The sequence below is a fragment of the Schistocerca americana genome, chromosome 8 (genome assembly GCF_021461395.2).
Source record: "Schistocerca americana isolate TAMUIC-IGC-003095 chromosome 8, iqSchAmer2.1, whole genome shotgun sequence".
NCBI lineage: Eukaryota > Metazoa > Arthropoda > Insecta > Orthoptera > Acrididae > Schistocerca > Schistocerca americana.
In genome coordinates this window covers 401,404,765-401,423,489 of record NC_060126.1, presented here as the reverse complement: position 1 = coordinate 401,423,489, position 18,725 = coordinate 401,404,765, and the positions used below count along the sequence as shown (strand labels likewise).

At 42.0% G+C, this 18,725-nt stretch overlaps 1 protein-coding gene across 1 annotated transcript in view; it reads left to right on the top strand.

The window, feature by feature from the left end:
* The first annotated feature begins 1,360 nt into the window (after positions 1–1,360).
* Positions 1,361–18,725, top strand: part of LOC124545501 — a 29,081-nt gene continuing 11,716 nt past the window's right edge. Inside the window, exon 1 of the mRNA XM_047124445.1 lies at positions 1,361–1,489. Coding sequence (XP_046980401.1) covers position 1,489 — 1 coding nt within the window. The 5' untranslated portion in view covers positions 1,361–1,488. The remainder of the gene's footprint in view (positions 1,490–18,725) is intronic.

The following is an 18,725-nucleotide window of genomic DNA, read 5'->3' as shown; positions in this document are numbered from 1 at the left end:
TTACGAAAATTGTATATAAATTTGGAATCGCCATATTCTTCCATATGATTTATGTGATGTTCCCATTTCTTCTCCTTCCTCGTTTTAACAAACAATCTTGTCGTCACTAATTCTGTAACTATTCCTACCACTGTCAAAACTTATTCTCCAGTTGATTTCACTAACGCTGCCACAATCGCAGTTTCTGTTTATTCTTCGGTTGGGTGTCATTACGCATTCGTACAACGCGTTTACCTGACTGCTAACCGGAGGCTGTACAATTAGTCCTTAGTAGTGTGACGTTCTGGCAAAAATTTTCATCTTCTTGGATACACCGAGAAGAAATTTCCACTCTGGTAGTCTGAATCTAAGGACTTCGCTAATACTTATAACAACGCTGATCATTCGCACATCCAATCAACCATATAAACAAACGGTGATTGGCATTCATTCGTACGGGTTTATTAGGCTCAGTTCCTATAGCCCCATCCCCTTTTGTCTGCGGGAAAGTTTTTTTATTTATAGACGCGACGGAAGTTAGCCTGGCAGAGACAGCACATACAATATGCACGCATTCAAAAGTCAACTGAACATTCGTTCAGAAATCAGCTTAGAATGTGTTCAAATATGATCAAAAGCCAACTGGGATTCGTTTCAAAATCATATGAATAATCGACGACCAACGTGCACTGGATGCTAGAAGCCTTGTGAAACAAGATTTTTTCCTTCAAGAATATGAATATTGCGTCCACTGAAATTACTGTAGATACTGGCCTGTCTGAAGATAAAAGCAGTGGTATTTCACAGCTTGCAAATGCTAACAGTAATAAGTTTAAAAGCTTTTACCTATAGATTTATCACAATTAGTTTTACTAGCGTTTCCTTTCGTAAAAGTTTTCATTTAGTCGGTTGTATTAGTTCCGTTTTGTAAGAAAGTCTATTTCGAGCTGTAGTAGCAAGCAGCCATCGTTTCGCGTTTACACGGTTTCAATATGGCGTTGAGCGCAACTTTTGACTACAGTTTAAAGGAGCCGTCATCTGCTGTGTTGTATACTGTCTGTTCTGTGGATAAGATGTGAACTAGCGTTACAAGTGGCCGAGCAACGAAACACGCGAAATACACGTTCTGACTGTTGCAACTACCGCTGAGATGCGCATATGCAGTACACGCTATTTGTAAACTGTTGCAACAGTTTGTGATATCTTTATTCGAAGCTCATTGTTTTCCCACACAGCCGCACCGGTTCACCCCTAGCGACAGAGCGAAGAGCGCTCAGGAACTCACTCGGGAGCGAGGGAGCAGCACACAAGTGACTCCTAGCGGAGAGCGAGTGAACTAGCTCTCGCCAGTCGCTCACAGCTCCCGCCAGCGCTGCCACGTTGCAGCTCGCTTGGAGCAGATAGCACGGCGACACAGGAGATTGTCAACTTGCAGCTCGACCTGTTACTTACATGACCTAGCGCCAACCGAGTGCGTCTCTACTGGATATTGTTCTTTATAATAACAACAGTATGTATATTATGCAATTATCCTGCTCGTATATGATAGTGCATGTACTTTTTTTAACTCATTTAGGCCACCTGTAATTATGGTGCTTTTGTTTTTGCTGTGCTGTTGTCATCTGCCGCTTCTGATGTTCTTGGTGACGTTTAGTAGCTCTTTTCTTGTTAGCACCTTACCACTTCACTGCTAGGCCAGTATTCCTTCATTTTCCTACTGAACCTTATTGCGCAATCCTTAGACCATTTCCAGGTCCCATTGTGGTTAACTTATGTAAGGGAGGCTAGGAAGGGTCTGGTTTCAACAGCAAAATTGTAGTCACCCCTTTTAGTTTATATATTGCCTACTATAAAGTTCTATTTGCTTGACCCCACAAGAATCCAGTGGTGTTATTCTTGTTGGCTACTTTGAAGACCTTATAGACAACCTGAGACAGTCAATTCTGTACAGATGGCCGTAGAAACGATAATGGTGGGATTTTCTTGGTGCTGGTGCAGTTCAAGATTTGATTTTTTATGTTACCATGTGGTAGGATCCTTAGTACCCGCCAGGGTAGCGGAGAGCGCTAAGGCGCTGCTTCCTGGACTCGGGTAGGCGCGCCGGCCCCGGATCGAATCCGCCCGGCGGATTAACGACGAGGGTCGATGTGCCGGCCAGCCTGGATGTGGTTTTTAGGAGGTTTTCCACATCCTGCTAGGAGAATACCGCGTTGGTCCCCATGTTCTGCCTCAGTTACACAGCTCGCAAACATCTGAACACTTTCGCACTATTCCATGGATTACACTCGACTCAGACAGTTGGCGTGCACTAATTCCGTCCCGGGGGGTAGGGGGTGGCGGCAGGAAGAAGGGCATCCGCCCACCCCTTAAACATTAACATGCCAAATCCGATTAACGATGGCTAACCCTGCGTAACTGCAGGACAAGGCTCAAGTGATAGTAATAGCAGTGGTAGGATCCTTAGTCACTCTACATTTACTGTAATTCGGGACTCTTCTAGGGTCTTCTTGGCTAGGGCAGGCGCTCTTTTGCATAGAGGACTGATGCACTGACTCCTGTGTTATAATGTCTTTCTTTGTATTAATCGATGCACGTTTCCTGGCACTAGATGCGAAGAAAGAAATTTCTGTTCTAAGGACGTACAGTCCAGAATCGTTATTCCAGTCAGGCAGAACCGTCGTGAGCATTGAGGCGATCACCCCACGAAATCACCAAGCTGAAGATACCCGTTTGGTGAAACACTGTGCATGTTGGTTTGGAAATAACATCACCATAGTTCAAGTTTCTGCATTTACTGTACGCACGTCTGAAAGACACGGATGTCAAACTAATCCCTTGCCTAGGTTGCATGTACAGTGCAGCAACGTTCTGAATCGGAAACATTTAGACCGCCGTTTAGACACGGTTTTCTGCAAGGAAGTATGCCCTACCTAGTTTGATTTTCTTTTGTTCGAGAGCTGCAGTATTACAGAGATCCATTCTCCAAGGTACGTTACGGTTTTGGCTCTCTTAATATGATTGGTGGCGCTTTCATTGTTCTAGGGGGAGTCTAGTGTTCGTAATGAATTCGACATTTTCGATGTATATCCGCAGACCTGTTTCCTCTTACATTAAAAGCAGTGTTTGGAGTTGCATTGAAGACTTTTGCATGTCGCTTGGCAGTAGGTTATCAGGTGATCAATAAAAGCCAGGCGTCAAACCCATAGGCTGCCTGCTTCGATTCCGCCCTTGATCTAACGTTCGATGGTCCATTCACCAACGACTTTTTCCAGGACACTGTTGATAGTCCTGTAAACGGTGATTCTTAGTGGAACTCTGTGCAAAAGTTTTTTTTGAAAAGCTTTCCATATGTGTTCGAGGATGCTGAAACCGAATTTTCAAAGTACCACCAAAATTACAACCCGAAAATGGGTCAAAAATGAAGAAAAGCTCGAAAACAGAGGACTTTTGGGGTTTTTCGTTTATAACTCGAAAATAACGCAATTTTCGGCAACGTTCATTATTTATGAAAATAATATTTCTCCCTAATAAGTATTGGTGATTTTTTTCGTCAGACGAACAGTATGGCGTGTAGTTTGTGTTGAACTTAATGTAATTTCTGGTGCAATACAATCCCAACTCCTCGTCCGTCAGTGTGTTATGATGTTCGTTCAAATGTCGAAATAAAAGATTTCGTCAAGCCTGCAGTTAAAAGATGTTCGAATAACTTATCTAAATGGCCTAAAATTATGCTTCACTTATTGGCATTTGGTAATAATAATATTTATATTATTAATATAATAATTTTTAAGTCACATCAGAGTAGTTTTATCCTCTTTGCGTTTCGCGCTCTACTAAAGTCTTGTTCACTTGATTCGAAAATGAGAATATAGGCTACAGGGTGTGCCCAAAAACAAAACCCGACAAAGTTTAGGGCAGTTTCCTTATACAGAAATAAGTAAAAATGTCTAGTAGTTAGGCTCTAAAATGCATACCTTAAGAGGTGTCAGGTTCTTGTTCGATACTATGAAACACATCTCTTCTACTAGAAGGTCTTTGCTTTCAGTATTTTGGAAGGAGGAAGTATTAGCTAAAATGGGGTCTAAAATACCTACTTCAAGAGCCATGAGCACCTGTTCATCTTCACTAGTATGAAACACATCACTTCTACCAACAAGTGCTCATCTCTCTTAAGATAATGAATTTAGAGCTCATGTTTGTTAGACTGTTTTTCTTGTTTTGGTCCATACTACTTCCTCCAAAAATATGAAAAGATAAGAGCTTGCAGTTTAAGAGATGTGTTTCGTAGTATCGAAGATGAACAAGTGCTGATGTCTCTTAAGATATGTACTCTACAGCCCTTGTTTACTAGACATTTCTTGCTTGTTTTGATGTAAGGAAGCAGTCGCTAAAGTTTGTCGGTGTTTTCTTGGGACAATGTGTATACGGGTATGTTAAAGCTAATGCATCATTAATTTCATTTGGTGCCATATAATAGATAAATAATTAGAGTAGAAACCAATGTATAGTTTTTATCACAGTAATAAGGAGGTGTTAAATAGGATTGGGGAGAAGAGAAGTTTGTGGCACAACTTGACCAGAAGAAGGGATCGGTTGGTAGGAAATGTTCTGAGGCATCAAGGGATCACCAAGTTAGTGTTGGAGGGCAGCGTGGAGGGTAAAAATCGTAGAGGGAGACCAAGAGATGAATACACTAAGCAGATTCAGAAGGATGTAGGTTGCAGTAGGTACTGGGAGATGAAGAAGCTGGCACAGGATAGAGTAGCATGGAGAGCTGCATCAAACCAGTCTCAGGACTGAAGACCACAACAACAACAACAAGGTCATGGGATTTCACAACGGGAAGTTACAATTACAACAATGTGAAATATGGCTTATCGCGATCTGTAGGAGTCCTGGTTTCCGTCTCCTGCCCATCCCCTACTTCCAAAACGGCGTTTACTAAGTCTTGTAATTCTCGCCAACTATATCGCAGCTGACGCAGCGCTTCCAGCAGTGGAGGTCTGTTTTTCGGCAGCTACAAGGGCAGCCACGACAGCCAATTCTGCATTAGCGGAAGATGTAGGTCAAAATAACATCGGGTGCTGGCGACTGAAGCATAGTGGTTGGAACCAGGCGATCATCCGCTCTCGTCCAATCCCATTCTGCACAGTCACTGTTGTACCTTATGGTACACTCGGAGAATATGCTGGAAAGCAGCGTTCTCAGTTGGTGGCAGAGAAACGATGTTGGCAGTTGCTCTGAATGCCGATTACGAGGGCTATTCGGAAAGTAGGGAACGTTCCCATCTGACGCCGCTAGGCGCGCGTCGATCGCGTATATTTTGGTATGTGTGTGCTTGGCAGCTTAGTCGGCATCAATCCGTGATAGTGGGAACGTCTCTGCGCTTCTGGTTTTTTTCGATATTCGAATTTGAAATGTGAGCTGCTATCGAAAATCCCGCCAGTTGTGAGGTGCGGTCTGTGATGCGGTTTTTGTTGGCAAGAAACCTAAAACCCATAGAAATTTATCGTGAACTGTGCGAAGTGTACGGAAACAACATAATGATTGAATGTTCCGTCCGGAAATGGTGCATTCGGTTTCAAAATGATCGAACCAACGTTCGTGATGAAGAATTGTGACTGACCTGCTACGGTCGCAGGTTCGAATCCTGTCTCGGGCATGGATGTGTGTGATGTCCTTAGGTTAGTTAGGTTTAAGTAGTTCTAATTCAATCTGTATATTGAGCAAGCAGTAAAGGAAACAAAAGAAAAATTCGGAGTAGGTATTAAAATTCGTGGAGAAGAAGTAAAAACTTTGAGGTTCGCCGATGACATTGTAATTCTGTCAGAGACAGCAAAGGACTTGGAAGAGCTGTTGAACGGAATGGCAGGGTCTTGAAAGGAGGATATAAGATGAACATCAACAAAAGCAAAACGAGGATAATGGAATGTAGTCAAATTAAATCGGGTGATGCTGAGGGAATTAGATTACGAAATGAGACACTTAAAGTAGTAAAGGAGTTTTGCTATTTAGGGAGCAAAGTAACTGATGATTGTGGAAGTAGAGAGGATATAAAATGTACACTGGCAATGGCAAGGAAATCGTTTCTGAAGAAGAGAAATTTGTTAACATCGAGTTTAGATTTAAGTGTCAGGAAGTCGTTTCTGAAAGTATTTGTATGGAGTGTAGCCATGTATGGAAGTGAAACATGGACGATAACTAGTTTGGACAAGAACAGAATAGAAGCTTTCGAAATGTGGTGCTACAGAAGAATGCTGAAGATAAGGTGGGTAGATGACGTAACTAATGAGGAGATATTTGAATAGGATTGGGGAGAAGAGAAGTTTGTGGCACAACTTGACTAGAAGAAGGGATCGGTTGGTAGGACATGTTTTGAGGCATCAAGGAATCACAAATTTAGCATTGGAGGGCAGCGTGGAGGGTAAAAATCGTAGAGGGAGACCAAGAGATGAATACACTAAGCAGATTCAGAAGGATGTAGGTTGCAGTAAGTACTGGGAGATGAAGAAGCTTGCACAGGATAGAGTAGCATGGAGAGGTGCATCAAATCAGTCTCAGGACTGAAGACCACAACAACAACAACAACAAGTAGTTCTAAGTTCTAGGGGACTGATGACCACAGCTGTTAAGTCCCATAGTGCTCAGAGCCATTTGAACCATTGTGACTGACGATCTCGCTAAAGTTGATGAAACGATTCGTGAAAACCGTCGCTTCACAGTAACGGAACTTTCGCTTTCTTTTCCACAAGTTTCACTAACTTTGTTGTTTGAAATTGTCACTTAAAAGCTAGACTACCACAAATTTTGTGCATGATGGGTGCCCAAAATGCTAACACACAGTGAGTGGGGGCGACGCTGACATTTCTAGAGGCCTACCACAAACATGGCGATTCACTACTGGATCGAACCGTAACCGGTGACGAGACTTGGGTGAAACACGTCAATTGCGAGACAAAATTACAGTCCATGGAGTGGAGGCAAACAAGGTCCCCCCCCCCCCCCAAAAAAAAACAAGAAAATGTTTGCAGACCTTGTCAGCAAGGAAGCTGATGGCGACCAGTGTTTCGGGATAGGCAAGGTGTGCTTCTTATTGATTTTCTCGATCGTGGAGCAACCATAAATTCTGCCCATTACTGCCAAACTTTGCACAGCCTTAGGAGTTCAAAACAAACGCTGAGGAAAGCTGACATCCAAAATTTCAGTTTGGCACGACAATGCCCGACCTCACACAGCAAGCCGCACTAAGATCTCTTTAATTCATTCAAATGGGAAATTTTCCCTCACCTGCCCTGCACCAAGCGACTTCCACTTGTTTCCAAAGATGAAAACTGTCTTCCAACGCAGCACTTTGATGACGAGACGGAACGCCAGGTGGGCGTGACTCATTGGCTAATGTCTCAGGTGGCAGAATTTTACACGAAGGTATTTCAAATCTTGTCCACCGCTATGATAAGTGCCTCAATGTGTTTGGTGACTATGTGGAAAAGTAGTATGTCAGTCACTCTTTCAGATGTATATAATAAAATGTATTTCTTGTACTTAGTGTTTTTTAATGCCAAAACGTTCCCTACTCTCTGAATAGCCCTCATAGATGCAGCTTCTGTATCTGAGGCAGTTCAGAGATTCTTCGCTTCCACCAGCATACAGTCTGATGAGGAATCGCTTACAACACTCGACTACATCTAGTCATTTCCTTTCCTTTCCCACTCACAAACAGAGCGAGGAAAAAAACAGCTATATGTATGCCTCTGTACGATCTCTAATTTCTCGTATCTTCGTGGTCCTTAGGTGAAGTGTGTGTTGGCCGCAGTAGTCAGTTGGCAGTCAGCTTCAAATGTCCGTTCTCTAAATTTTCTCAATAGTGTTCCTCAAAAAGAACATCTCCTTCCCTCCAGTGATTGCGATTTGAGTTTCCGAAGCATTTCTGTCATATTTCATTGTTGTTCGAACCTACCGGTAACAAATCTAGTAGCCCGCCTCTGAACTGCGTCGGTGACCTCCTTCAATCTGACCTGGAACGGATCCCAAACACTGGAGCAGTATTCAAGAATAGGTCACACCTGCGTCCTATATGCGGCCTCCTTTGTAGGTGAAACACACTTTCCTAAAATTCTCGCAACTAACCGAAGCCGACCATTCACCGCCCTACCACAATGCTCACACGCTCGTTACCTCATATCATTTTGCAACATTTCGCCCAGATATTTAAACGATGTGACTGTGTCAGTCAGTACACTACTAATGCTGTATCCGGACATTACATGTGTGTTTTCCCCACTCATTCGCATTAAGTTTTCCCACATTTAGAGCTAGCTGCCATTCATCACACCAACTAAATGGTTCTGAGCACTATGGGACTTAACATCTTAGGTCATCAGTCCCCTGGAACTTAGAACTAATTAAACCTAACTAACCTAAGGACATCACACACATCCATGCCCGAGGCAGGATTCGAACCTGCGACCGTAGCAGTCCCGCGGTTCCGATCTGCAGCGCCTAGAACCGCTAGACCACCGCGGCCGGCGCACACCAACTAGAAATTTTATCTAAGTCATCTTGTATCTTCCTACAGTCGCTCAGCCTCGATACCTTACCGTCAGCAAACAACCGTATATTGCTACCTACCCTGTCCGCCAAGTCATTTACGTATACAGGGTGAGTCACCTAACATTACCGCTGGATATATTTCGTAAGCCACATCAAATACTGACGAATCGATTCCACAGACCGACCGTGAGGAGAGGGGCTAGTGTAATTGGTTAATACAAACGATACAAAAATGCACGGAAGTATGTTTTTTAACACAAACCTACGTTTTTCTAAATGGAACACCGTTAGTTTTGTTAGCACATCTGAACATATGAACAAATACGTAATCAGTGCCGTTTGTTGTATTGTAAAATGTTAATTACATCCGGAGATATTGTAACCTATATTTGACGCTTGAGTACCACTCCTCCGCTGTTCGATCTTGTGTATCGGAGAGCACCGAATTACGTAGGTATCCAAAGGGAACGGTGATGAACCTTAGGTACAGAAGAGACTTGAACAGCACATTACGTCCACATGCAAACACCTTTTTATTGGTCTTTTTCACTGACCCACATGTACATTACCATGAGGGGTGAGGTACACGTACACACGTGGTTTCCGTTTTCAGTTACGGAGTGGAATAGTGTGTGTCCCGACATGTCAGGCCAATAGATGTTCGATGTGGTGGCCATCATTTGCTGCACACAATTGCAATCTCTGGCGTAATGAATGTCGTACACGCCGCAGTACATCTGGTGTAATGTCGCCGCAGGCTGCCACAATACGTCGTTTCATATCCTCTGGGGTTGTAGGCACATCACGGTACACATTCTCCCTTAACGTGCCCCACAGAAAGAAGTCCAGAGGTGTAAGATCAGGAGAACGGGCTGGCCAATTTATGCGTCCTCCACGTCATGGTAATGTACATGTGCGTCAGTGAAAAAGACCAATAAAAAGGTGTTAGCATGTGGACGTAATGTGCTGTTCCAGTCTCTTCTGTGCCTAAGGTCCATCACAGTCCCCTTTGGATCCCTACGCAGTTCGGTGCTCTCCGATACACACGATCGAACAGCGGAGGAGTGGTAGTCAAGTGTCAACTTTAGGTTACAATATCTCCGGATGTAATTAACATTTTACAATGCAACAAACGGCACTGATTACGTATTTGTTTATATGTTCAGATGTGCTAACAAAACTAACGGGGTTCCATTTAAAAAAAACGTAGGTTTGTGTTAAAAAACATACTTCCGTGCATTTTTGTATGGTTTGTATTAACCAATTACACTAGCCCCTCTCCTCGCGTTCGGTCTGTGGAATCGGTTCGTCAGTATTTGATGTGGTTTACGAAATACATCCAGCGGTAACGTTAGGTGACTCACCCTGTATAGGGAACAACTGCTGCCCTGTCACACTTCTCTCGGGCGCTCCTGATGATACCATCGGTTCTGATGAACACTCGCTGTCGAGGACAGCATACTGGGTTCTATTACTTTAGAAGTCTTCGGGCCACTAGCACATCTGTAAAATGATTCCATATGCTCGTACCTCGTTAACAGCCTGCAATGGGGCACCATGTTAAACGTTTTCCGGAAGTAAATGAAATGATCGTATGGCATTGTTGGCCGGGAGGCCCCATTCGGGGCAGTTCGACCGCCGTATTGCAAGTCCTTTATTTTAGTGAGTTGCGAGTCAATGATGATGAAGAACACACAACACCCAGTCCCCTGCCGAGAATCGATCCTGGGCCCCCTGCGTGATAGGCGGTAACGCTACCGCAACGCTACGGAGGCGGACTGTCTTCCGGAAATCTAGAAACATGGAATCAGCCTGTTACCCTTCATCCGCAGTTAGCAGTACGTCGTGCGCGAAATGGGCAAGCAGAGTTTAGCACAAGCGATGCTACGGCCTCCTTGTTCGGATCAGATCTTTAAATATTTGCATGTCGTTTTGCAATTAAGGGTTTTTCCATAGCGTAATGAAGCATTTCACTTTTCCATTATTGTAAAGAGCGTGAGTAGTGTCACATCCACTGACTGCATGAAATATATATATATATACAGGGTGTTGCAAAAAGGTACGGGCAAACTGTCAGGAAACATTCCTCACGCACAAATAAAGAAAAGATGTTACGTGGACATGTGTCCGGAAACGCTTACTTTCCATGTTAGAGCTCATTTTAGTTTCGTAAGTATGTTCTGTAAGTCCTCGATTCACCGCCAGTTGGGTGGGCTGACGAGAATCTGCACGCAGTTGTGCAATCACGTCATCAACACAGATTTTCCGTGAACGTTTGGGCAGACATTGTTGGTGATGTCTTGATTGGGCCCCATGTTCTTCCACCTACGCTCAATGGAGCACGTTATCATGATTTCATACGGGATACTCTACCTGTGCTGCTAGAACATGTGCCTTTACAAGTACGACACAACATGTGGTTCATGCACGATGGAGCTCCTGCACATTTCAGTCGAAGTTTTCGTACGCTTCTCAACAACAGATTCAGTGACCGATGGATTGGTAGAGGCGGACCAATTCCATGGCCTCCACGCTCTCCTGACCTCAACCCTCTTGACTTTCATTTACGGGGGCATTTGAAAGCTCTTGTCTACGCAACCCCGGTACCAAATGTAGAAACTCTTCGTGCTCGTATTGTGGACGGCTGTGATACAATACGCCATTCTCCAGGGCTGCATCAGCGCATCAGGGATTCCATGCGACGGAGGGTGGATGCATGTATCCTCGCTAACGGAGGACATTTTGAACATTTCCTGTAACAAAGTGTTTGAAGTCACGCTGGTACGTTCTGTTGCTGTGTGTTTCCATTCCATGATTAATGTGATTTGAAGAGAAGTAATAAAATGAGCTCTAACATGGAAAGTAAGCGTATCCGGACACATGTCCACATAACGTATTTTCTTTCTTTGTGTGTGAGGAATGTTTCCTGAAAGTTTGGCCGTACCTTTTCGTAACACCCTGTATATATATATATATATATATATATTCTCTCGGGCTAGGTGGCCAATTGCGTGAGGAGATTAAAGCTGTTGTGGGATTTTACCTCCCCCTGGTTTCATCATTAGTAATTAGTTTGCTGATGGAGGTCTGTTAGTATGACAACAAGACCACGTCTTCCCTAACAGCTACGACGGTTGAATGTGTGGGAGCCAAAGATAGTGCGATGCTGATAATCAAAGTATCAGCATCATCCACAGCTTGCTTGCAAGCTGTGTCTGCTTTACCCAATTTCTGCATTAACAGTGATATTAAGTGATTCCTGTTCTCCAAATTTGAGAGGATTTTTATCTGGGCAACACGTGTTATCATCGATCTGACGAAAAGGTCAATGAGACGTAATTTTTGTGAAATTTTATATTCTTTATTTTCATAAATAGTCAACTTTGCCTAAATAGTGTCGTTCCCTAGTTATAAGCATAAAACCTAAAGAAGCACAATTTTTCGTGGTTTTTTTCGTTTTTGACCTACGTCCAGGCCGAAATTTTGCTGGCGCTTTGAAAATTCTGGTACAGGACCCTCGAAAAAATACACAAAACTTGTCAAAAATACTTCTACAATACTTTCCATCATTTGGCCATTCTGAGCACCATTTGACTGGACTATAAATAATATACATGAAATAACGTCGCCTTGCCCCACTCTTGCACTGAACGGGAAAATCTGTGAGAGTTGTTCTCTCCTGCATGTGTATATTATTGATTGTATATATTATTTGTTTTTATTTTTTGTTTATTTATTTAACGCAATCAGATTAGGGCCTTCAGGATCTCACATCGAACAAGAGTTTTACATGTGATTAAAAAACTTATTACTTCACAGCTATGGTACTTAATAATCATAGTACATTTAATGTAATAAGCACTGATGATATAAAATAGAGTTAGAAAGAGCAATTGAATTTAATCAATACCATTTGGATTACTAATACTAAGTCTGACTAAGAGCAATGATACTAACGATAATACTACTAATACTGCTAATAATGACAACAATCACAACAGTGCATCATACAAAAAGGTGTTTATGGGTGTACTTCTTCTACTTCATTAGCGTACTTCATTGGCTGTCTGTTGCCATTTTATCCAAGGTTGCACCTGATCATGGTGCAGGCTTGAGATCTTCAAGCAGGCTTTCAAGCCATTGCTACCCAGGTCGTCCCACTGGCCGTTTATTATTTGTTTACAAACTGCAACTAATCGTTGCCATTGTTGTTGCACCTGCACTGAGGACATGCCTAAGCCATCGTAGTTGGCTTTCTTTCATTTCGTATACTTTTTGTACTATTCCATATAACTTAAGAACTTCATCATTTGTGAAATGACTGTGCGCTGTTAATCCAAATGTTCACCTGAGCACCTTTTTGTTTCCACGACACCAAGTCGTTGTTCCATTTCTCTTGTTGGAGGTCAGCATTCAGCACCACAGAGTGCAACTGAAAGGATTATAATTCAAAAGTGGGATTTTATAACAGAGCTAGATCTGAGGGAGAGAAAATCAAATACAATGCTTGGAAAGTGAGAAATACCTGTTGGATACTTGTAAGGCGTCAGAGGTGTGTATGGAACAGAGGCTGACATTATTGTTGTGTTAGTTAATATGTCATTAGCTGTCTTTTGAAGCAGGATGTGTTGTCAGGTTCTCTGATATAATGAGGCAGATCGTTCCAGTAAGGTTTCTGATATTGAAAACGACTTACAGGGGACGACCAAGTGACTGTGGTTGAAAGAAAGTGTTTTGTTGTGATGAGAACGTTTCTGCTGTGTTGTCCAGGGAAGAGCCTTAAGGTATGGGGAAGATACGAGCAGTCATTATGAGCAGTATTGGGTCAGCAAGAAGCTTGGTCATTTGCCATCTTGTACAGAAGATGTTGATCTAAAACGCATGACGAGTTTTTCGACGGTGTCGCAAGCAATATGCGTAAGACGGAATTTTTCGCTGCTACCATCACTGACCTTCATGAAATAACCAAAAGTCTTATATTCTGTTTTCAGTTCAATGACGATAGTCGCTAAAGTGAAGTGCTAGTTTAGTTTCCCGATTGGGCCGAAGGGATCAGATGCAGCTCTTATTTTGCCTCTAATTTGACTACGCAGGTCTGTCTGTTGTCTGTTACTGTATTGACAAGCGCGAGTTATCGTTTTTCTCAGACTGACTGACTCTGTTCCCTTTCTGCTTGTAATCAAATCGATTTTCAAGGGTAGGATTTTGTTTGGAAGTCAGATGTGCAGCCTCTCTGAGATTCAGAAGCTGCTTCAGCTGATCTGTGAGCCAAGGTTAGGGAAATGCAGGGTACAACTGGTAACTCTGCAAGAAGTAAAATGGCAAGGAGCGGAATCGCTGAAAATAGAAGATAGAACAATAATGTACGGTGATTGCAGTGAATGTTAGGAATTTCTACCCGGTTTCTACCTTTATAAATCAATAAATAGCTGAGTAAAGGAAATCAAAAATGTTAACAATCGAATATCACATAGTTCGCAGTCAGTGGTTAGACATTACATTTTTAAATGCACATGCATCCGCAGAATATAAGTATGATATGAAAGAAGTATACTGGAGTCAACTGGAACACACACCCAACTGGATAAGCAGGCTGAATGTAAAAGTTGAGTCAGGAAATGATACCAAAGAAGGAAACAAAGAAATTTACAATCATCGGCAATTTTAGCTTACATGAGAAAAGTTCAGGTAATGGGCTTCGACTTATAAGCCTTGCAATGACAAACGATCTCATGCTAAGTAGCAAAAAATTTCAATCCAAACACATTCATTTAGGGAAATGGTTATCACCAGATGGAGAAACAGTGAATGTCAGATTGATCCTATAGCTACCAAAAAAGATTCCAAAACAGTTTCAAAAATGTTAGAACATTAAGGGTTGCGGATTCTGACCAAACCAAATGTTAAAAACATTAAAAATAAAACTAAAAAAGAAACTAAACGGAAATAGAATTGAAATTATTGGATAAAACATAGGAAATAAGATTAAAGAAAAGTCAAACGAACCTTTATAAAAGAAATGGAAAAAACCTAACAATAATAGACTACGCAATAGGTAGCAAAGAAATGACGAAATCAAATGGAGTATTTAAGAAGTAACTATCAAAGTTATACGAAGAAGAAAACGGCGTAACAAAATCTGGTTGAACATAAAGTACCAAGAAAAAGTGCTGGAGAGAAGAAACATGAGGAAGCCATGGATTCAAGACAGGAACAATATGACAGTGAAGGAAAGATACTACAAAATCTATCAGGAAGCACATCGTACCCTAGCACAAGAAAAAATGGAATATTACAATATGATAAGAGAAGCAGAGGATGAGTTTAAGCATATACAGGGAAAGACCAATATATACAGGGTGGTCCATTGATCGTGACCGGGCCAAATATCTCACGAAATAAGCGTCAAACGAAAAAACTACAAAGCACGAAACTTGTCAAGCGTGGAGGGGGAAACCATATGGCGCTATGGTTGGCCCGCTAGATGGTGCTGCCATAGGTCAAACGGATATCATCTGCGTTTTTTAAAATAGGAACCCCCATTTTTATTACATGTTCATGTAGTACGAAAAGAAATATGAATGTTTTAGTTGGACCACTTTTTTCGCTTTGTGACAGATGACGCTGTAATAGTCACAAATATATGGCTCACAATTTTAGACGAACATTTGGTAACAGGTAGGTTTTTTAAATTAAAATACAGAACGTAGGTACGTTGAACATTTTATTTCGTTTGTTCCAATGTGATACATGTACCTTTGTGAACTTATCATTTCCGAGAACGTATGCTGTTACAGCGTGATTGCCCGTAAATACCACATTAATGCAATAAATGCTCAAAATGATGTCCGTCAACCTCAATGCTTTTGGCAATACGTGTAACGACATTCCTCTGAACAGCGAGTAGTTAGCCTTCCGTAATGTTCGCACATGCGTTGACAATGCGCTGATGTATATTGTCAGGCGTTGTCGGTGGATCACGATAGCAAATATCCTTCAACTTTCCCCACAGAAAGAAATCCGGGGACGTCAGATCCGGTGAACGTGCGGGCCATGGTATGGTGCTCCGACGACCAATCCACCTGTCATGAAATATGCTATTCAATACCGGTTCAACCGCACGCGAGCTATGTGCCGGACATCCATCATGTTGGAAGTACATCGCCATTCTGTCATGCTGTGAAACATGTTGTAGTAACATCGGTAGAACAGTACGTAGGAAATCAGCATACATTGCAGCATTTAGACTGCCATCGATAAAATGGGGGCCAGTTATCCTTCCTCCCATAACGCCGCACCATACATTAACCCGCCACTTGTCGCAGCCATTGTGGATTTTCCGTTGCCCAATAGTGCACATTATGCCGGTTTACGTTAGCGCTTTTGGTGAATGTCGCTTCGTCGCTAAATAGAACGCGTGCAAAAAATGTGTTATCGTCACGTAATTTCTCTTGTGCCCAGTGGCAGAACTGTACACGACTTTCAAAGTCGTCGCCATGCAATTCTTGGTGCATAGAAATATGGTACGGGTGCAATTGATGTTGATGTAGCATTGTCAACACCGACGTTTTTGAGATTCCAGATTCTGCCGCAATTTGTCTGCTACCGATGTACGGGTTAGCCGCGACAGCAGCTAAAACACCTACTTGGGCATCATCATTTGTTGCAGGTCGTGGTTGACGTTTCACATGCGGCTGAACACTTCCTGTTTCCTTAAATAAAGTAACTATCTGGCGAATGGTCTGGACACTTGGATGATGTCGTCCAGGATACCGATAGCACACGCCCGTTGGGCATTTTGACGGTCCATTTTAACACGGGTAATGTATCACGAAGCCAATACCGTCCGCATTGGCCATCTGGTTTCCCCCTTCAAGCTAGAGGAGTTTCGTTCTCTGTAGTTTTATCGATTGACGCTTATTTCGTGAGATATTTGGCCCGGTCACGATCAATGGACCACCCTGTATATATATATATATATATATATATATATATATATATATATATATATATATATATATATATAAGCCTGGTAAATATGGATCAGCGTGGGAAAATGCTGACTGACAAGACTAACGTACAAGGAAGATGGTAGAGATACTTTTCACAACAACTCAACTTCAGTGATAAATTAATACTTTAAATTTCAAGAACCTGATACACTTGATGTACATGTCACCACCCCATCAGAAAACGAAATACAGCAGGCAGTAAAAAGTTAAACAATAACAAGGCTTGTGGCGAAGACGGGATACACACAGTCATTAAAAAATGGAGGGTCACAACTGTAACTAAAACTGCAGTTTTTAACAGAAACAATTCAGAAGACGAAGTAAATATTCTAGAACTCGAATCAAGAACAGCTGCCAACGTGCGTAACTTAAGACGTAGATATCCTTGGAGTAGTGAAGCAACTTAAATCACTTAATAAAAGCACGTCCTCCGTTCCAGATTTTACACCAGTTAGGTTCCTTTCAGAGTCTAATGATGCAATAGTTCCATACTAATAATCACATGAAGGGCTTATTGCAGTAGTGGTACAAGTCCGTTACCTCCACTTTTCTGCCTATAATGCTACTGAAATTAATGATCCAAACAAACAGAAAGAAAGGTTCATCTCTACCAAGAAGCCATATGCTTGAATATTTCCTGTATCTCAACTGCAGATTTTTCAGCGCTCATTTAACTTTAGGACTCTGTATCTCAAAATGAACAAAAATGGACTTGTACCACTGTTGAAATAAGAGCTTCATATACAACCGCTCGCTCGACGAAAGATCCATACCCAAACCTGGAAAGTTGGACAGATCACACCAATATTCAAGAAAGGCAATAGGAGTAATCTACTAAATTAGAAGTCCATATCATTAACGTCGATATGAAGCAAGATTTTGGGACATGTATTGTGTTCGAACATTATGAATTACCCCAAAGAGCGCAGTCTATTGACACATAATCAACACGGATTTAGAAATATCGTTCTTGTAAAATACAGCTAGCTCTTTACTCACACGAAGCGTTGAATGCTATCGACAAGGAATTTCAGATTGATTCTGTATTTTCAGGAGGGTTTTGACACCCTGCCTCACAAGCAGCTTGTAATGAAATTGCACACTTATGGAATATCGTCTTAGTTGTGCGACTGGATTTGTGGTTTCCTGTCAGTGAGGTCACAGCCTGTAGTACATGACGGAAGATCATGATGTGAAACAGAAATGATGTCTAGTGCTCCCCAAGATAGTGCTAGAGGTCCTCTGTTGTTCCTTATCTATACAAACGATTTAGGAGACAATCCGAGCACCTGTCGTAGGTCATTTGCAGATGATGCTGTCGTTTATCATTTAGTTAAGTCATCAGAAGATCAAATCCAACCACAAAACGATTTAGATAAGATACCTGTATGGTGCGAAAATTGGCAAATTGACCCTAAATAATGAAAAGTGTGAGTTCATTCACAAGAATGCTAAAAAGAATCCGTTAAACTACGGTTACACGACAATCAAATTTAAAGGCTGTAAAATCAACTAAATACATAGGAATTACAATTACGAACAACTTGAATTCGAAAGAACACATAGGAAATGTTGGGGGGGGGGGGGCAAGGCAAACCAAAGAAGATCCAAAAGATCTATTAGAGATATTGCCTACACTACACTTGTCCGTTCCCTTTGGAGTACTGCTGCGTGGTGTGGGATAATTACCAGATAGGATTAACTGAGTACACTGAGAAAGTTCAAAGAAGGGCCGCACGTTTTTTTACTATCGGACATGATACAGTATTTGGGGTGGACATAATTAAAACAAAGGCGTTTCTCGTTGTGACGGGAACTTCTCACGAAATTTCAGTTACCAGCTTTCTTCCGCGAATGCGAAAATGTTTTGTTGACGCCGACCTACATAGGGAGAAACGATCATCATAGTAGAATAAGGTAAACCTACGTTCATAGCATTTGTAGACCTAGAGAAAGCTTTTGACGATGTTGACTGGAATATTCTCATTCAAATTCTAAAGTTGGCAGGGCCAATATACAGGGAGCGAAGGACTATTTACAATTTGTGCAAAAACCAGATGGCAGTTATAAGGGTTGAGGGGCACAGTGATTGAGAAAGGAGTGAGACAGGGTTGTAGCCTATGCCCAATGCTATTCAATCTATATATTGAGCAAGCAGTAAAGGAAACAGAAGAAAAATTTTAA